This window comes from Bufo bufo, chromosome 6 (genome assembly GCF_905171765.1).
Source record: "Bufo bufo chromosome 6, aBufBuf1.1, whole genome shotgun sequence".
Lineage (NCBI taxonomy): Eukaryota > Metazoa > Chordata > Amphibia > Anura > Bufonidae > Bufo > Bufo bufo.
In genome coordinates this window covers 64,765,190-64,787,201 of record NC_053394.1, presented here as the reverse complement: position 1 = coordinate 64,787,201, position 22,012 = coordinate 64,765,190, and the positions used below count along the sequence as shown (strand labels likewise).

Here is a 22,012-nt window from a genome sequence, read left to right as displayed (position 1 = left end):
AATGGGATTGAGAGTTGCAGCACAATGTGAAGGACATCTACTCTGTGATTAGCAGTCTAGATGATGGGTGTGTAACGTAGCGAAACAACCAATGAATGAGGTGCTCTCCTCCTCTGAAGCTTGGAGGGGCGGGCGTAAAATACATTAAAATTTTTGTGTTTCACTATGTTACATTGTTACGACTAAGGGTCTAGTACCCGAAACGCGTCAACTTGTCTTGTGTACCAAGTGGCTGTGTCTGCTGCAAATGCATGTATTAATAAAGAAGACGTTTTAAAGAGGATCTTCATTTGTATCCGGAACCGTTCCTTTTTTCAAGTTTCTTGCAGATTGCAAAGGGGACACACCCCTAAGGTTTCAGGAGTCGGGTGAATACATTGACCAGGAAGGTGAGCTGGATAAAGTGTTTTTGCTACAAGCACTGTATAGACACTGAATTAGACAATGAATTGCTGCAAAAAAAAAAAAGAATTATATAAAAATAAAATTGAGGAGGCTGTTAGACAATTACTTAACATTCTTCTCCGATCTGTAACACTATATAGAGCTTTATTAAATTACATGTAAAGTGTATATTTACAGTCAGGTCCATAATTATTGGGACATCGACACAATTCTAACATTTTTGGCTCTATATACCACCACAATGGATTTGAAATGAAACAAACAAGATGTGCTTTAACTGCAGACTGTCAGCTTTCATTTGAGGGGATTTACATCAAAAATCTGGTGAATGGTGTAGGAATTACAGCCGTTTTCCTATGTGCCTCCCACTTGTTAAGGGACCAAAAGTAATAGGACAATTGGCTTCTCAGCTGTTCCATGGCCAGGTGTGTGTTATTCCCTCATTATTCCAATTACAATGAGCAGATAAAAGGTCCAGAGTTCATTTCAAGTGTGCTATTTGCATTTGGAATCTGTTGCTGTCAACTCTCAAGATGAGATCCAAAGAGCTGTCACTATCAGTGAAGCAAGCCATCATTAGGCTGAAAAAACAAAACAAACCAATTAGAGAGATAGCAAAAACATTAGGGGTGGCCAAAACAACTGTTTGGAACATTCTTAAAAAGAAGGAATGCACCGGTGAGCTCAGAAACACCAAAATACCCGGAAGACCACGAAAAACAACTGTGGTTAATGACCGAAGAATTCTTTCCCTGGTGAAGAAAACACCCTTCACAACAGTTGGCCAGATCAAGAACACTCTCCAGGAGGTAGGTGTATGTGTGTCAAAGTCAACAATCAAGAGAAGACTTCACCAGAGTGAATACAGAGGGTTCACCACAAGATGTAAACCATTGGTGAGCCTCAAAAACAGGAAGGCCAGATTAGAGTTTGCCAAAAGACATCTAAAAAAGCCTTCACAGTTCTGGAACAAAATCCTATGAACAGATGAGACCAAGATCAATTTGTACCAGAGTGATGGGAGGAGAAGAGTATGGAGAAGGAAAGGAACTGGTCATGATCCTAAGCATACCACCTCATCAGTGAAGCATGGTGGTGGTAGTGTCATGGCGTGGGCATGTATGGCTGCCAATGGAACTGGTTCTCTTGTATTTATTGATGATGTGACTGCTGACAAAAGCAGCAGGATAAATTCTGAAGTGTTTCGGGCAATATTATCTGCTCATATTCAGCCAAATTCTTCAGAACTAATTGGACGGCGCTTCACAGTGCAGATGGACAATGACCCAAAGCATACTGCAAAAGCAACCAAAGAGTTTTTTAAGGGAAAGAAGTGGAATGTTATGCAATGGCCATGTCAATCACCTGACCTGACTTGAGCATGCATTTCACTTGCTGAAGACAAAACTGAAGGGAAAATGCCCCAAGAACAAGCAGGAACTGAAGACAGTTGCGGTAGAGGCCTGGCAGAGCATCAACAGGGATAAAACCCAGCGTCTGGTGATGTCTATGCGTTCCAGACTTCAGGCTGTAATTGACTGCAAAGGATTTTCAACCAAGTATTAAAAAGTGAAAAATTGATTTATGATTATTATTATGTCCTATTATTTTTGGTCCCTTATCAAGTGGGAGGCACATATGCAAACTGTTGTAATTCCTACACTGTTCACCTGATTTGGATGTAAATCCCCTCAAATTAAGGCTGACAGTCTGCAGTTAAAGCACATCCTGTTCATTTCATTTCAAATCCATTGTGGTGGTGTATAGAGCCAAAAATGGTAGAATTGTGTTGATGTCCCAATATTTATGGACCTGACTGTATATTAGTGGAATAACAAGCATATACTTTATGAAAGAATTGTTCTATGCACAAAAGTGGTATAAATATTAGAACAATCTAATAAGACACCAGCTCCACAATCCACTCTCCAAAGCATAATTCACCCAGTGCTGTGACAAGCGTGCTCACTAAAGAATTAAGCATCTTTCCTAGCCTATAGTAATGTCACTGTTCTGGAGGACTGGCAGAAGTGAGTGAAGTACCCGACTGGCTGGAGTCCTACTGGGAATCACTTCCATGTAAGTTTGGATCAGAGATTTGACACCATATCAAAACATAGCCTCCTATATTCCAAAACTGATCTGGAATACCTTGGAACACTTTATTGAATGGGATGGAGCCAGACATCAGGTAAATTAGGCTATTTTTCCTTATCTGGATACTGTCCTGGGTGCATCAGTCAGCGGGGGTCATTAGTCCAATGCTGTACATTGGGTATTACCACATTTGGTGTGTATCTATAATTGTGGTGTTTGTGGTGCACACAAGCAACCAGGTCTAGCATAGATGATCTCTGGCAGGAAAGATGTTAGTAGCAGGTAATCTAGGTCAGTGAAGGGGTTAATGGATGAATACCTGGTGGTCTAGGACAGCTAAAGGATTAATGTCAATATTCTTGGTCTAGGGCAGTGTTGGTGTTATTTTCACTGGTGGTCTTGTGCACTGAAGGGGATAATGTCAATATAGTTGGTGGCTGGAGTTAATGTTACTATCAATGTTGAGCGAATTGAAGTTTCCAAAGTGGACCTTGATCTGAATTTCAGGGAAAATTCTATTTACTGCCAAGCCGAATATTCTTGTGCTGCGTGGTAACTAATCAATATTCCCTGAAATGGGGGGGGAGAGGGGGGAATCAAACTCACCTCATTCATTTGATCTTGAAGAGGCCACCACAGCCATCTTTTTTTTTTTTTTTTTAATAGGCTTTATTTTCAATTTTAAAGTTAAAAAAAACAAAAAACCTTAACATAAACACAGACACGAGGAGATTCCACCATAGTATGAGAAACATTATCAGTCATTACAAATAAGATACATCTTAAAATCATTGCTCACTCGCTAGATTAGCCAGACTGTTGGTGGTATTCCCCCCCACTTGCGTCTACAATCAGATCCCATTCACACCTTCATTCACCCTGGCAGTGACTCGGACCATTGCTAGCTGATGTAGTTCAACTTTCCGACGTTAAATTTGCGTTTAACCAAATTCCCCAAGTTTTCTGGAATTTCTCCGGAACCCCTCTAGCTTCATACGTCAATTTATACATGGGAAGGGCCTCGTTGACAATTTGAATCCAGTGTGATACACTCAGTGTTTTTGGAGGCTTCCAGTTGAGCAGCATCGACTTTCTTACTATTTTGTCGGAAGGATATCATTCACCAAACCCAACAGGCTAACCTCTGGTGCGACCAACCCTGGAAGCCCTAACCTATCATTAAGGTACCTATGCACCGCCCTCCAGAACCTTACTCAACTTTACGATGAGGGGGTCTTCAAAACGTTCTCGGCTTTACAGACAGAATATAGAATACTGCGGACCTCCTTTTTCAGGTATTTGCAGCTGCGGCATGCCTGTGAAGCACAATTTGGGAGTGGTCCACTGAGGATAGAATATAGTGCTGTAGAAAAGATAGCCAGGAGGGCGACTCACTACAAAATGGTCTCATCCTTCTACGGGTACCTCATCTCATCCCGACCTTCGCCGCTAACGAGGGCTTTTCTCAGATGGCGGGTGGACATACCCATACTGGAGACCTCACATGAGAAAGAGCTGACGGCCTCATGGAGAAAGTCAGTAATTGGTGCACGGGATCAGCTGATTCAGAATAAATGGCTACACAGAGTATATCTCACCCCTGTGCGCCTTGTGCGTATGCGCAAACTCGATTCAGATACTTGTACACTGTGCGGTGGCGGGAAGGGGATTTTATTCCATATGATTTGGGAATGCTCGGTTATTCACCAGAGCCATCTTAAATGAAGATGACGCCGGGCAGCGTGATGACATCATCACAGACTGCGCAGTATTTCACACTGGATCTGTAATCAAGATGGCTACAGCAGCCTAGTCAGGATAGGTCATCAATATCTGATTGTGGGGGTCCGACACCCCTGACAATCAGCTGTTTAAAGTGGAGACGGAGCTCCATACAAATGCCTCTTCCTGATCATTACATTAAGCATCATGGTCTCCTGTGGAGCAGCAGCATATTGTAATTACAAGTACTTGTCATTACACTGCACGTCCAAGATGTCTTTTAGTGTAATGAAGAGAAAGCAGTGCTCTTCAAATAGCTGATAGGCGGGGGCGCCAGCTGTTGGAGCCTCGCCAATCAGATATTGATGTCCTATCTTGACAATATATATGGCAGGACAACCCCTTTATTGCTTTATATCTGGTATTCAGTGGCTATTCACCTCTCTAGGCTCCAGTATTGTTCTGAACATTGATTCCGCTTCTTGTTTCCTCCTGCAATGATCACAGAACTAAATGCAGGGAAGAGACAGAGACGACTGTGCATCTGCTCAGTTCTAACAAATGACAAACATTTGTAATATTCTTTTCTCACAGGAACTTAAAGTTCAGGAATACTTTTGTGGGTAGGATAACTTCCTGGCAAGTCAGTAGCTGCCATATACGGATGTAGCAGGGTTAACACACATGCTTTATGAGACATGTTATCTAAACTAAATGCAACTAAATGCGTTAAGCAATTGCTTTTCAATGGCTTTTGTTTCAAAATAATGCGATGAGTTAAGAAATTTGAGTAAAGTGTGTGTGTGTTACCCCTGCTACATCTGTAAGTGCTGCGAAGTCAGTAGCTGCCATATAGGTGCTCGACCTGAACAGACACTAAGCTCATTAAAGTATATTTCATTTTTCAGAATAAACCGCCATATGTGTATTTTCCCCTTTGCAATCTCTATACTGCTTTCTAAATTCTAAGCTGGTTGTCATGGTCTTACCTTCTTGCTGTTCTCCTTCGTTTGACATGTGCTGGCGGCCATCTTGGTTTCTGGGTTTCTTGTAGCCTTCCACCCCACGGCTCCTCCTTCCCACTGGGAGGAGCTGGATGCCTAGCTCATATATATAGGAGGTCTGTGGCTTCAGTTCCTTGCTTGGTCCTCCTGTGTTCACATGCTTCTAAGACTGCTGCTGCTTCTGGTTCCTGATCCTGGTTTCGTCTGACTACCCTGCTGGTTCCTGATCCTGGCTTCGTCTGACTACCCTGCTGGTTCCTGATCCTGGCTTCGTCTGACTACCCTTCTGGTTCCTGATCTCTGGCCTCTCAAAGACTCTGCTTCGGTTTCACCATTCGTTTGGACTTTTGCTTTACAGCTTTATTTTCAATAAAGCCTTCTTATTTTCACTTATCTCTTGTTGTACGTCTGGTTCATGGTTCCGTGACACTGGTGGATGGATAGTAGCTGGTATCATGTCTTCCATACACAGGAATTGGAGAAACAAAATAATCTGCCTCTTATCTCTTTGTGGCATGTGGCACATACTCAGAAGCAGCAGCAGTAATGGAAGTCATTATACAACAGTACTGAGCAGTTTAGATGTGAATCCAGCAGTAAATTGAGAGCAGTTTCTTGGTCAGTCTGCCACTGCCTGTCCCTAACAGCCCTTCCCTTGATAAGAGCCCAATAAAACAAGGAAGAATGTCTCTTTGATAGGATATATTACAAAGTTTTAATATTCACGTGTGCCACTCATTTATGAAAATAATGCAGCTGTTATGCTGCATTTACACTGCCCAACGGAGCAGCCAATTATCTGGTAGGGACAGTTCCTTCCTGATAATTGCCTCCACCTCAGTCGAAATGAAGAGCTGGATTTACATGCAGCGATGCACTGTATGGGGACAAGCAATGGCTACTGACATCGATACTGCCATCTTTTGTCCTCATACAGATTCAGTGTTTGTGGTCAGCAGACCACGGTATCATCTGTCTGATGATTTAGGTGTCTGATTGAATAATCTTTTCACCTTGAGTATTTTGCTCATTCATTCAGTGATCTGTGGCACCTTTACATGGGCAGATTATCCGGAATAACCATTTATACTAACATTCATTCAGTATATATCCAGCATTAGTATCTAACAAGTGCTCATTTTTTTATCATAATTGTTTGTATTTAGAGGAGGGATGTAGGAAATATGACAGTAGATTTCTTGGAATTGTCTGTCATGTATGTTTCTACATCAAGTAGTGATATGCTTCAAAGAACTTTTAATGTAAATTGAAATATCGCTAAACTAGAAATCTATATATACACACAAGTAAATCATTTTGAAATTGTAATTTTATTTAAATTTGTGAAGCAAACATTTTGATCATTCGCTATCATTAACTGTACTTATCATTAACTGAGTTACAATAAATTTATGTATAAATCATATAGTAGATTATCCCTATGAGTAGATGCCACTTAAAGATGTATCCAATGAAGGATGAGGCATTCGATTTTAAAAATTTACATCAATTGAATTTGCTGCACTCCCTTTCTTAGATTTGATGTTTTTATTCAAGCTGTAGAGGTCCGACCACAACATGAACCTCTTCATGATGGTAAGAGTTAACGGCTCTTTTGTTTCTTCTTATACATCCTTGGCTGCAACGAGAGTTGGCACTGCCCTCCTTGCACACCACTAGCTTGCACTGAATGTAGACATTGGAATGTTTCTTTAAAAAGCTGAAGGCATTGAATCCAATGCGACTATGTGATTTGATGTGGACGGGTAGGTTCTATAATCAGGAACTCTGCCACACCTGAAATTACAAGAAACAATGTTAATGTGTATTTCCATAATATATAGATAAAGAAATAGATATTTTTTCTACTATGAAATTAATGAGAGATAGGTATGCTATCATACTAGCCCTTGCCATCCACAACCTTAATGGAACATACGGTCATAGCATACAAAATTACATAACAATATATAACACAATAAAATACATAATAAAAACTATATACAATGGTCGTACCCCCAGGTTTGGGGTAATACACACCTCCTTGGTGAAAGGAAGGCCATGCTTGTGGTCCCTCCTGATAGTCTGCCATCAAGTACCCAAAGCTGCTGATCCCCTCCCTCCCATTGCTGTGGAGAGACCAGGTTAAGGGGTTGCTAGTTACCCTATACTAAATGGAATAAAACAGTCCAGTCCCAGGCTGTGGGGTTCATCAGAGTCCTGGAATCCACAGCTGTATGGATACTCCTGGGATTGTGGCAATAGATGCAAGTCACAGTAAGACAAAACCCAGGCTTGCCTTTTCTCAGGTCGTTTGAGTCCTAAAGGCAGGTGTTCACTTAAAACACTGAACAAGAGTGGATTCCCCATTTGTGTCTCTTACAGAAAGAGCCTCAATGAGGCACAAGTGACAGTCACAACAGCTCTGGTACATCTGTTCTTGGGTGCTCTTCTCCAAACGCACTGCCTCCACCTCCTCCAGCAATATGGAGCACGTATGCTGCAGTGAAGAACCATGCAGACAATTAGCTTGCAGTTCCCTTTCATTTAATAATGAAGATTACACTGTATAGTTGGTCTTTATTGCTAATGGCTGCCTGGCACCTTTAATGTACCTCTAAAAAGGGGCTGTTGCTGGTATGGGGTTTGGCTTGTAAGATAGGGGCACAATATGCATATTATTGCTGTTCTTGCCTGCAATCTTCTGCAGGTTACTTGGCAGTAAACACTGAATATTAATCAGCTCTGGCATACCCACTTCTCCAACCCCAGCACCCTGCTGCCCTACAGATGGGAGGCCTTCCTTTGCCATCTGCTTTTCCTCCTTTTCCACATCATCTAATATCGATGAGAATATGTCATCAGGAACTTCCAGCTCCTCCTCTCTCTGCATCTTGCTGACTTTTTTAGGACATGGAGACTCAGAATAAGTGTCCCTGCACTTTCCTTTTCCAATATTCTTCTATTAATCATTTTCACCAACACTGTCCCTAGCGCATGAGCTCTTGCCACGTCTCCCCCTATGCTCAGCTCACAGAACAATGGCGGAGACCGCATGGGATGAGGGTTTTATAGGGATTGCTATCTGTGGATTGGCTGGCTGCACAGCATTATGGGTGATCTTGCGTTCAGATTTGTTTTGAATTAAAGTTTTCCTAAACTTCAGATCGAATTCCGTTTCAAATGCTTCACATACCTCAACCCTACTTGTCGGCATCCTGCATCAGTAAGAATGGCCTTTTCAGTTATAGGCTTCATGATGATCTACGATGACTGCACTGTGAGATAATCATAATCAGTATTACTGTCATGGGGCTTAATCCTTATAAAAAAAAAAATGGAATTGCCATAATTATGAAGAAAAAAAAAGTAACATTACATTACCCATTGCGAACGATATAATAAACATTTCTTGTGAAGTCAAATTCATCAGGTGATGCCACACAAGTATCTAGAAATACGGCCAGGTCAGGTTCAGATGTGAGTAAAGCTGCTTGCAGGTATAAATGCTGATTACGAGCCACATAGTATGGATACTGATTCACTGAATATATGTAATTCGAGGACTGGAAGAATATCAAATTAGCAGAAAAGAGGCCGTATTGGATAAACGTATTCTTTATGATGTCATCTGCAGAGTATATGCCTTCAACTACAGTATCTTGGTACATCCGGCATTTAAGAGTTAGATCTAGTTTTTTTCTGTAAACAACAATTGTGTCGGCTGAACCGGTGAACAGGGTATTTGTGTAAGTTATTGTGTCATTTTCGACCTGTTAAAGAAAAGGTAAAATGTAAAAACAAAACTACTTAAATGGGGATGAATTTGGGTCTTCTTGTTATGGTGTTTATTATGATAGATAGATAGATAGATAGATAGATAGATAGATAGATAGATAGATAGATAGATAGATAGATAGATACCTGTTTTACTGTCAGACATCTCCCATAAGGTATGAGAAACTCTGCCCAACCTGATACAACTTGAGGGCGACACTGCGGGTCATTCAAAAATATATTATCTGAAGAATATTCCAGCGTTTGAAGATAGCTAAGTGAGATTCGAGCTTTCATGTATTCAGAATAGCACGACAGACTAACTGTAACGAGAAAAACATGCATTTATGTAAGCTAGCATTTTGCTATATTTCATTATTGTAAACTACTGTAGTTATTCTAAGAAGCTTCTGGTGAAAACAGGCACCTACCTAGGAATCTGATTAACTTTTGTAACTGTAACCCCTTTAAGGCTAGAAACATTTTGGGGAACTTTTTATTATTATTGCATTGTAGTGTAGTCTTTATTAAAATATTTTAGCCCTCACCAGACTTCAGGTTTTCACTGACTTTGTAGACTGTTCTGCACACTTCTTACTGATATCAGAGATCTGCTCTGACAACTCGATCTGTAGCCTTTACCTCTTCACTCCTGACAGCTCTTTAGTCGTTAACACTCATTTAAGCTGAATTAATCAGTTTCATTAATCAGTTTCAGACCATATAGCTTTCCCTATTTTTATATAATCAAGTGACAGATTATGTCAAAGATATAAGTGTACAGCTGACAACTGAGGCTGAGGTGGTGGGTTCTAGGAGGAAGAAAAGTAAAACTAGAGCTTCCAGTAACCATATCCACCCCCCTACAACCCCCTCTGCCCCCCTTCCCCCATATAATCCACTAAATGGCAAACTGATTTTTTAATTTAGCTTATAATAAAATATACTTCACATTAAAAGGCCCATAAACAACATTTATCACTTATCTACAGTATAGGTGATAAATGAATGTTCGCTGGGACCAACCACTGGGACCTCTCTCAATGACAAGTAAGGTTGTCTTGAGTCCCTGTTGGAGTGGGATGCTTTACTTGACTAACCCTGTCGGCTTAATAGACAGTGAATGGAGTGTCACCTTGCATGTGTGATCCCCTATACATTTCTAATAGGGGACTTGGGATCCCTGTTCTCACGATCAGTTGGGGTACCAGTGCTATATCCCCTTTAATCATACATGAAGTTGTTCATAGGCTATGCCTTTTAAGAGTTTTATTTAATTTCTCCTTTTCCCTAAATGAGGATACATTACCATTTTGGTTGTCGTTAACAGTAGAATAGTATGTTGCATAAAATTCTAAGCCTGCCTCTCTGTTGGCCCGCGAATAGACAATGCTGATGCTGTTTGATGAGGAGATGAACTCTCTTGTACGTGTTCTGCACAGATCTCCAATTAAAGATGATCCAAGAGGCGTTCCATCATATATTGACTAAGAAGATGAATTGCAGGACTGGGAATTCTTCATTCTGGTCATGAAAATTTCAGGAATAAACAACAGTGTTGCATTTTTACATGCAGTAAGCACTTAGTTAATGAAAGCTAAAGTTTAAAAGCTATGGACAACTTTGAGAGCATTTTTTTATTATTGCATTGTACTTATTGTGGGCTAAAAATCCTTTTTTCAATTGCTCTTTATTAAACATTTTGAGTTCCTTACTCTGTACAGCTGTAAAGGTCAGCATGTGTAAACCCGCTGTCCCACGTGACCAACCTACCAAAGGCAAGGTCCGTTTAACAAGATGCATGGTCCAGTAGATAGTAATGGCAGAAATCACAGGAACATCTTTGCTCACAGGAACTAGACAGAAGGAGGCGCCTTTGCATAACTCCTGCACACCAGACATAAGCTGGGGAAGACAGGAGGCATGCCCATGCTGCCTCAAATAGGAGGAGAGACAAGCCCACACACACCCTAAATGCACACAAGGAACTCTGAGCCAAAGTGCAAGCTCTGCTTAGAACCAGGAGGGAGATGCTGATGGCAGAAGTGTAGAGCATAGCTAAGAACCCCACTGCCCGCTCCCGTCAGCATGGCGTGCAGCAGTGGGGAGGAGTGAGGAATCCCAGCTACCATTCCTGCATGTTGAGACAGATTCTCAGTCACAGGAAGCTGGGTTAACAACAGTCTTGAGATTCTATAGTAGCAGGCTCTTTATTGTTACTGTTTCCCATTAGGCAGATCATCTGACAGCTCCTTATCTCTGATTTCTGACCTTCTAAACACTCATTATAGCTCGGTTCTTATCCTATTGATAAGCATGTGGATTTAATATGTGTTTATGACCTTCTAGTAATTTAGAGATAAGGTTTATTAGATGAGGGCACAAAGAGAGTGGATGTACTGTTCATACAGCTAGATAGTTAACCCTTTGTGACAAAATGGCTGAATATTTTAAGTAAAGAACAACTGAAAAAATAATTTTTAGCCCAAAATGAGCCCTTGAATGAGCAATTCATGATTAATAATAAAGTGTAAAACATATGCAAAAAGAACAATAGTTGTTCCAAAAATGAGAAATATTCTAAATGTTGGACTGGTTGGGTCCACCAGTCAAAATCTCAGTCCTAGGTGACAGCATTAATTTCGACTGAAATTAGCCACATATTGGTAGTCAACGTTCCATTCAAAGTTGCCACCAGGAATGATTTATCCAGTCAAGGTCCTAGCCGCCTAAATTTCATGGCATAAAGGTCTTTTTTAGAGATAATTACTTATGATATAAATGTAAGATATATTTGTCTTATACTCAAGTAAATGTTCTGAAGTTGAGATAAATTCTATTATTATTTGTGACACTGATGTACCAAACACAGGAGTCAGACTCTGAGGAAATATCAGAATCCAAAGATACGTTCCCATTTGAATTTCTCAAAATACCCCCACATCGAACTGCAGAAAGTAAATATAACAGATTTCAAATAAAATAAAATTGTATAATGATTTTATAATATCCAGGTTAATGTATTAAAGGGAACCTATCAGTTTGTTTTTGTGAAAACTTTCTTCTGCTCAAGACAAATGCAAATTAGCCTTTTCAAGTGTTAAGAGTTAAGAATTTAGGTTGCTGAGGAACTCCTCACTAACTTAGTTCACTCCAAAGATTCTGATCATTGTACTGGATTACTTCAGCCAATTCAAAGACACACATTGTTCTGATTTCAAGAATAGTTGTTACATAACAGCCATCATATTTATATATTTTACGCACTTATATAGCGACATATTCGGTAGCGTTTTACAGACATTAGCATCATGCTAGGCTCTCAATCTAAGTTGCTTATCAGCATGTAATTGGAGTATGGGAGGAAACCGGAGTACCCAGAGGAAACCCACATAAATACTGGGAGAACATACAAACTCCGTGCACATGTTGTCCATGGTCAGATTCTAACATAGGACCCCATTGCTACAAACCACCAGTGCTAACCACTGAGCCACCATGCTGCCCATATCTACTAAGAAACATAATAGGAAGACTAAATATAATGTTTTATGGGGTTCCAGTAATTTCCATTGTTTGGGCGTTGTCCCCTATAACAAGCTAACAGGTTCCATTTAAGAGTTCACCCGAAGAGAATTAAAGAGGTTGTCTTATCTCAGACAATGGGGGCATAGTGCTAGGATATGCCCCTATTGTTTAATAGGTGTGGGTCCCAATGCTTGGACCCGCACCTATATCGGGAACAGAGCCCTGCAAACTGGTGCCTGGAGGACTCCGGTCCGGCCACCACCAAGCGCTCTCCCCATAAAAGTGAATGGGAGTGCACCGTGCATAACCGGCCACCGATCCTATTCACTTCTATGGCCCCAATGGAAATAGCCGAGCCAGTGCTCGGCTATTTTCTGCGGCCCCATAGAAAATGAATGGAGGGCAGCTGCCACTGTTAAAATGTCAGGTTTCTGTTCTGTAAAAGAACTTTCAGAACTTTTAATTACCTTTAATGTGACCTATAAACTGTACCACTCAATTGAAAAACAAACTGAAATATTTTAGGCGGAGGAAAGAAAACAAAAAAATCTAAAATAATGTGGTTGCATAAGTGTGCACATCCTCTTATAACTGGGGATGTAGCTGTGTTCAGAATTAAGCAATCACATTCAAAATCATGTTAAATAGGAGTCAGCATACACCTGCCATCATTTAAAGTGCCTCTGATTAACCCCAAATAAAGTTCAGCTGCTCTAGTTGGTCTTTCCTGAAATTTTCTTAGTCGCATCCCACAGCAAAAGCCATGGTCCACAGAGAGCTTCCAAAGCATCAGAGGGATCTCATTGTTAAAATGTATCAGTCAGGAGAAGGGTACAAAAGAATTTCCAAGGCATTAGATATACCATGGAACACAGTGAAGACAGTCATCATCAAGTGGAGAAAATATGGCACAACAGTGACATTACCAAGAACTGGACGTCCCTCCAAAATAGATGAAAAGACAAGAAGAAAACTGGTCTGGGAGGCGACCAAGAGGCCTACAGCAACATTAAAGGGGTTATCCGACTTAAATGAATCTATTCTAATTGCATTTATTGTAGACCAGTGAAAGATTCTTAAAATCACTTTCATCACCTATCTATCACTATTTGGCCAGTTCAGTTCTGGGTCATGTGACCTCCGACATCAGCAAGCCTGCTCTGCTGATGACGTTTCGTTTACAGCCGTCTCCCTGCTTGAGGGAGTGTCCAGGCTCTGTAAACGAAACGTCAGAGCCTCTGGTGCCCTCCCCCCTCCAGCTCTTCTCACTGCCTCGGCTTTGGTATGCGATCGCTCATGTGCAGTACATACCAGAGCCGAGGCGATCTCTTCTCCGGCAGCAGGGTATGTTTGTCCCTCCTGCATTCACTGGGGCTAGAGGTGGCAGTTTGTAAACGTTCCCCTCTGCATCTGGGGATCGTTATTACAGCCCTGGTCCCCCCTTCCCCCCCCCCCCCCCCACTAGTACACATTGAACACCCCCTGGGAAATATAAATAAATTATTGGCCATCATTATTATCATCATCAACATCATTATTCAGCTATATAAAATCCTTATCTGCCACCAATATATATATTTATCTAAGCAATATCCATATTGAATACATATTTGAATAATATAGATATTGCTTAGATACAGATAATGCTAATGATATTTTCACACTAGCGGCAGGACGGATCCGACAGTCTGTTCACCCTGTCGGATCCGCCCTGCCGCTATTTGCCCGTGCCGCTGGACGGATCCGTTATTGCAATTCATTTCTAGACGTATCTGCACCTGGATCCGTCTACAAATGCTGTCCGTTGTCACCCTGATCGGTGGATCCAGCAGGCACGCTGCTCCGACGACGGAGCTGCCTTGCGGATCCGGTGTTGCAAAACAACTGAAGGACAGATCCGTCCTTCCGGTCTGCGCATGCGCAGAACATGAAAACTGTGAAAAAGACTGCCAGAGGGATCCGTCCATCCACATGGCAAGCGGATAGACGGATGCGTCCTTCCGGTCTGCGCATGCACAGAACATGAAAACTGTTAAAAAAACTAAAAGAGGGATCCGTCAATCCGCATGACAAGCGGATAGACGAACCAGTTATTGTAATGCATTTCTAGACGGATCCGCACCTAGATGCGTCTACAAATGCTGTCCGTTGTCACACTGATCGGCGGATCCAGCAGGCATGCAGCTCCGACGACGGAGCTGCCTTGCGGATCCGGCGTTGCAAAACAACTGAAGGACGGATCCGTCCTTCCGGTCTGCGCATGCGCAAAACATGAAAAATGTGAAAAAGACTGCCAGACGGATCCGTCCATCCGCATGACAAGCGGATAGACGGATCCGTTATTGCAATGCATTTCTAGACGGATTCGCACCTGGATCCATCTACAAATGCTGTCAGTTGTCACACTGATCGGCGGATCCAGCAGGCACGCAGCTCCGACGATGGAGCTGCCTTGCGGATCCGTCCTTCCGGTCTGCACATGCACAAACCGGGAATATTGTGAAAAAGACTGACAGAGGGATCCGTCCATCCACATGACAAGTGTGTATTTATTTATTTTTTTGCAAAGTGCAGAGCAGGGTGAAGGAAAGGTCAGGTTGTTCACGCCCAGAAATATTCATGAGGCAGAGCTCAGGCTTTGTTGTTATACCGCCCCTCAGCATGTACTTCAGCATGTAAACAAAGCAATGACAGAACCATGAAAAGGTGTAAATATGGGTTTTAACTTGATGAAATCTAGCTTAACCAAATTATATGTATATCCTGATGGATTTTAAGTGTTTTTTTATTTTTTATTATTAACTCGGATAACCCCTTTAAAGGAGCTGCAGGAATATCTGGCAAGTACTGGCTGTGTGGTACATGTGACAACAATCTCCCGTATTCTTCATATGTTTGGGCTATGGGGTAGAGTGGCAAGACGAAAGCCGTTTCTTACGAAGAAAAACATCCAAGCCAGGCTACTTTTTGCAAAAACACATCTGAAGTCTCCCAAAAGCATGTGGGAAAAGGTGTTATGGTCTGATGCAACCAAGGTTGAACTTTTTGGGCATAATTCCAAAACATATGTTTGGCGCTAAAACAACACTGCACATCACCAAAAGAACACCATACCCACAGTGAAGCATGGTGGTGGCAGCATCATGCCAAGGGGCTGTTTTTCTTCAGCTGGAACTGGGGCCTTAATTAAGCTAGAGGGAATTATGAACAGTTCCAAATACCAGTCAATATTGGCACAAAACCTTCAGGCTTCTGTTAGAAAGCTGAACATAAAGAGGAACTTCATCTTTCAGCATGACAACGACCCAAAGCATACATCCAAATCAACAAAGGAATGGCTTCACCAGAAGAAGATTAAAGTTTTGGAATGGCCCAGCCAGAGCCCAGACCTGAATCTGATTGAAAATCTGTGGGGTGATCTGAAGAGGGCTGTGCACAGGAGATGTCCTCGCAATCTGACAGATTTGGAGTCTTTTTGCCAAGAAGAGTGGGCAAATCTTGCCAAGTCAAAATGTGCCATGCTGATAGACTCATACCGAAAAAGACTGAGTATTGTCATAAAATCAAAAGGTGCTTCAACAAAGTATTAGTTTAAGGTTGTGCACACCTATGCAACCAATTTTTTTAATTTTTATATTTTTTCTTCCCACTACCTAAAATACTTCAGTTTGTTTTTCAATTGAGTTGTACATTTTATAGGTCACATTGAAGGTGGAAAAAGTTCTGAAATGATTTATCATTTTTTTACATCACAGAAACCTGACATTTTAACAGGGGTGTGTAGACTTTTTATATCCACTGTATATATGCCCTCATTATCTGAGATGAGACAACCCCTTTAAATCCTATATTTAGTAATAGTATCAAACTGAATGGGAACATCCTTGGTAAAATCTAGAGGCTGAATAGAACAGGTAGGACTAATCCTTCTTAGGCCTCATGCCCACGAACGTTTTTTTTTTCCGTTTTGCGGTTCGTTTTTTTTGTTCCGTATACGGTCCGTATACGGACCCATTCATTTCAATGGGCCCGCAAAAAAAACGGAAGGTACTCCGTATGCCTTCCGTTGTCGTATTTCCGTTGTTCCGTTCTAACATATAACATGTCCTATATTTGGCCGCAAATAACGTTCCGTGGCTCCATTAAAGTCAATGGGTCCGTTTTAAAAACGGAACACATACGGAATGCATACGGAACACATCCGTATGTCATCCGTTTTTTGCGGATCAATAGTTAGGAGATGCTAGGCCCTGCCCACTGTGGCCATGTGTTCTGTGTTTACAATCCAGGAAGTGAGCACATGTGCACCTAAATAACCCACCCCCACGCTGTCTCACTTGCCTGCAAAGCCAAAAGATGGATGTTGGCAAGCCCATCACCCTCATACCGGAGCGTCCTCAGCTGTGGGACACCAGACAAGATCAGTACCATGATCGCATTGTGAAGGAGCGTGCCTGGGAGGAGATTACAAAGGAGATGCGGGCGAGGGAATGGGAGAAGGGCAATTCGTCGAAAAGGCGCAGATTAGGTAAGCCTACCCATGCGGGCATGTGTGCTTCTTTATAAAATGTTTATTGGAATTATGTCAAAACTGTGATGCACTGGTGTGTTTATATGTGAATACAGGGAAATAGGCCATGTTGTAATGAAGGTGCACTTTTGTAAAACACTTTTTTTCAAGTAACTATCACCTTCTATAGCACTAGATAGTTTTGTATGTCATCAACCTTGTCCGCCAGTGTCTCTCGTGCTTTTCTCCAACTACAGTTCCCAGCATGGCCTGCTGTAGGCTGATCATTTGTAGTAGTATTTTTGAATTAGCTGAAGATCAGCATATTGTCCTTTTTATCATGTTGAAAAAATGATTGAGGCAGAGTCGGATTATGTATTATGTCAAATACATATATGCTAAAGTGTTTATGTCTCATGTATTGACATTTATTAGAAATGGTATCAGGAAACACCTTTGTCATGTAAATATATGGCAATTGTGTTTACAGGCCCATTAAATGTATGTGGGCAAAAAACTGACTATAGAACCTGTCTATAGATGAACCAGATTTTTATGTCAATGCACGTAACTAGTTTAGAAACTACAATGTTATAGCATGTGGTAGTAAGCCTTGGTTAACATGTGCATTGATAAGTTTGTATTGATATATTCTGATAGAATTATTGTTCGGTTACATTTCTACAGTACTACGTGTCAAAACCCGCTGGCAATCGTGTCGGGACCAATACCGGCGTGAACGTGTCCAGGGACTTGGGAAAAGTGGAGATGGTGGACACCGTAAAAAACCGTATCTGTATACGAACCAATTACACTTTCTCAAACCCGTGTTGGATCTTAGGCCGTGAGTAACCACTGTAATTATTTTCTCGCTTGTAATGTTTGTGCAAAAGAAAATATTCGTACTGTTGTTTTTTTGTAATCATTTATACCAGCATAGAAGTAATGGTTTGTGCTATGCTATGCTGTAAACTTATTTTTTGTTTGCACATGCATGGTACACTTAGTTCTCTGTGGGTAAAAATCTGTCCTTCTACACACCCTGCTAGAAGAATACTTCCATCTCTTTTTTTGTTCTCTTGACATTACCAGCACAAATCAGTGCTGGTCCTTTTTTGAAAAAAACGTCGGCCACATTGCTATGCGGAAGTCAGGGTCTAGCATATAGTGTGGACAAGGACATGACATCACTGTCAGGAATGAAACAGACCTTGGCCTCTGCAATGCTTCACATGGCTCATGTGAACCATAGACGAAAAATACTATTTCAAATTGTTGGAATGTCTTTTTCCCATACTTGAAACATGAATCTAAACAATGAGAAGATAAAGTCCAGCTTCCAAATTAATTTAAGTGGTGTATTTAATAATTTAGTGCAATCAAAAACAAAGGCAATCCAAGTCTACGCGTTTCGGATACTACAATATTGATCCTTTTACTCATGACATTTGTTTATGAGTATAAAAGGATCAATATTGTAGGATGCGAAACGCGTAGACTTTGATTGCCATAGGTTTTTATTGCACTGAATTATTAAAGATACCACTTATTAATTTGGAAGCTGGACTTTCTCTTCTCTTTGTTTGAATACGTACCTTCACGTGTCAGTTCGCGGTGTTGTCTGTGCCTTTTCCGATTGGCCTCAGGTCAGCGCAGCACCCTTTTATTTTTTCGCAAACACGAATCATAACTTTTGGAGACCATTTTGTAAACCAATGAAGTTGATTTTTACTACATATTTCTTCATTTTGATATATAGACAACCAGTACTATAAATACTGTCAACATTAATAATAATTATCATGGAAGACTCTGTTCCAGTGTGTATAGTAAATGTTTTATTTTCTGTCTATACCCTTCATATATACACTTTCCTTGATTGCAATTATCTCTCATTCCACAGGACCGTTGACAGCCTAGAGCAAGAGGGAGATCAGAGCAGCACCAACAGTGATGAAGATGCTGGAGCGCATCCCCTAGACTCCACAGTTACTGCGGATGACGAGCCCCAACCAGTGCTGCTGCAAGAGAGGGAGGAGTCTTCAGCTTTGGAGGGTCCTTCGGCTGCAATTCAGTCAAGCCCTGAGACCAGAAGAAGGCAGCCACGGCGGAGAAGGGGGGCAACTAACACTGCCGTCTCTGCCTCAAATACTCAAGCCCTGGTTCAAAATCAGGTGCTTGACTATTTGAGGCAGAGACGGGCGGAAGGAAAGGAGGAGCGGATGCTCTGTGGTCTTGCTCCTCTTATTGAAGATCTGGATTCATACAAGCAAACCATCTTTATTGACATCATGGGGTCAGTGGCGACAATTTTAAAAACGCCACTTGATCCCCATGAACTGGTGAGTTGGGTGGAAAACCTGAAGCAACGTGCTTTTAGGTTAGCAAAAGAAGCCCAACCTGGGCCCAGTATGGTCCAACCACCTCCTAGGCCACCCTCATATTCACAGCCTAGGCCCCCCTCATATTCACAGCCTCTTTATTCCCAAGAGTCACAGTTGATGCCACGGCCACAATATCCAGGGCCCACAATGAGTAACACCGGTGCAAGTAATGTTGCTGGCCCTCGTCAAACTGGTCCGGGGTTATATTTGAGGGAGCTAATGGATCTTTAATGTTATGTTTACGTTTGAGTAAAAACTAATTTGGGCTGATTGTTAAGCCTTTTGTGTATATTTTAATTTATATTTTAATTTAATAATATACTTTATGAATCAAAAATCTATGTGTCGACTTTTATTTCATATTGCACATACATACCAATATTACAACATGACAAACTTTATTGACATATAAGAAGAATAGGAATAGAATACACATATATAGTATTTATTTGGTACATTAGGGATAAATAGGGAAGTACGTATACTTTTAGACACCTATGCTCAACCTGTCACACTACAGCTATTAAAAAACTAGACCTCCCTGCATGTCTGAATAGCTGTGGTATGTCCACACATGCAGGAAAATAACTTTTTCTACAGCTTGAGTGCTGCGGTGTGGACATTCCTGTAGTAAACCACAAACATATATATGCAAATTGTATTACAAAGCCAAATCTTCCAAGTGCTGGGATAACCTCCAATTGCAGGAGAATGGACAGCGTCTTTAAAGCGCTCTGCAGGGATAAAGAATGTTAAAAAAATGTTAAATGTAGATAAAGACTAGGCAATCTCAACACACAATACATATGTAATAAATATATAAGGATAATGAGGTATTAGAGGGTTAATGTAGACCAAAAAAAAAACTATATCAAAATATTAATGTTCACATCGAACATGATTTACTACATAGTGTTATTTTTTTTATTGTCTACATTGGAACCCCAGCCTACAAGCCCACGTCAAGGGTCCTCTTTGTCTTGCCGGTGGTCCCGCAGAACCTGGCAGCATTCTGGGCTCTGGGCGTGAAAGCTGGTTGGCTTGAAGACGATCACCCATTCTAGAAGAACTGAAAATGCGCGCATCTGCAGTGCTCCCATAGGCCCCAATATCCACAATTAAAAACTTGTAATTACTGTCAGCCAAGGCCATTAGCACAACAGAAAAATACTGTTTATAATTGTAGTACCGGGACCCTGAGTGAGGCGGCTTTTTAACACGTATGTGTTTGCCATCTAGTGCCCCAATGCAGTTAGGAAACTGCGCATCAACATAAAAACCCTCAGCAATTCGGATCCAATCCTCAGCCTTGGGCACTGGCATCACCACTCACCGGAGTTGCTGCCAAATCAAATCACTGGTTTGACGAACTATCCGAGAAATAGTCGAGACTCCCAGAAGGAACTCAAAATGCAGAGATACAAATGAATTCCCAGTAGCCAAAAATCTGGAAGACACAAACATAAAAACAGTCATGCAACACATACAGTATATACTATAACAGCCATGCTCAACCTACGGCCCTCCAGCTGTTGTAAAACTACAACTCCCACCATGCCCTACTGTAGGCTAATAGCTGTAGGCTGTTCGGCCATGCTGGGAGTTGTCGTTTGGCCACAGCTGGAGGGCGGCAGGTTGAGCATGCATGGTCTTTAACAACAACAATTTTAGACTATTATATATACTCATAATCACATTGCATCTAAACTATCACACAAACATATAAATCATATGAAATATCCATACCTCAATGTGACGATGAGCCGTTCCTCAGGAGACATGCAGCGCCTCATATTTGTGTCCTGGTAGGTGAGGCCAGGACGCAGAGACGCCAACAACAAATCAAAGCTGCTCACAGACATACGACAATACCCATGAAATTTCTCAGGATGCTGTCGCAGATCCATGTACAGCGTGTGGAAATGACCCTTCCTGCGCCGCTGACAGAGAATTGGGTGAACCCAATGCCTCCTCCTCCTCCTCGGTTCCACGTTCAGCATAGTTGGCTGCTGTTCCTGGTCCCGAGAAATCAGCCAGCACAAGAGAACCAGTTCCTCCTTAGCCATGATACAACAGAAAAATGTAGCCACAATCCAATGTCTGCCAAACACAGGATTCCAAGTACGCTCTCAATGCTGCAACAAGCTGATAAAGTTGGAGTAACAAGTCGCACATGACCAAGTTAAATAGGGGGAGTGAAAAAGGGGATGTGTTCAAAAAAGATGTCACACCGTTTTTTTGTTCCGTTTGCGATCCGCAAAAAACGGATCGTGTACTGAAACCATACGGATATTGTTTTTTAAAATAAGGAACGGAAACGGAACGGAAACGGAAGAAACACGGAAACAAAAAACGGAACAACGGATCCGTTTAAAACGGACCGCAAAAACATACTGTGGTGTGCAATAAGCCTTAGAGATGGGAGTTTGCTGCAATATTTTCAATCCAAGAATCCTCCATGAGGCCATGTTCTAATGTTCTAATGTATGCCAATTTAAAAAAGCATGTGCAACCCTCTTGTAAGATAATAAACTATCATACATTTTTTTTATTTATTGTGGAAGACTTTTTCTAAAAGTGTAAAA

At 41.4% G+C, this 22,012-nt stretch overlaps 1 protein-coding gene across 1 annotated transcript; it reads right to left on the bottom strand.

Moving 5' to 3' along the window:
- Positions 1–6,940: 6,940 nt before the first annotated feature.
- Positions 6,941–10,486, bottom strand: LOC121005508 (deleted in malignant brain tumors 1 protein-like; the record flags this gene model as incomplete). The annotated part of the gene is made up of 4 exons (XM_040438275.1): positions 6,941–7,025; positions 8,613–9,001; positions 9,153–9,328; positions 10,315–10,486. Coding segments are annotated over 4 exons (822 nt in total), but the record flags the coding sequence as incomplete, so codon positions are not given.
- Between the last annotated feature and the right edge of the window lie 11,526 nt (positions 10,487–22,012).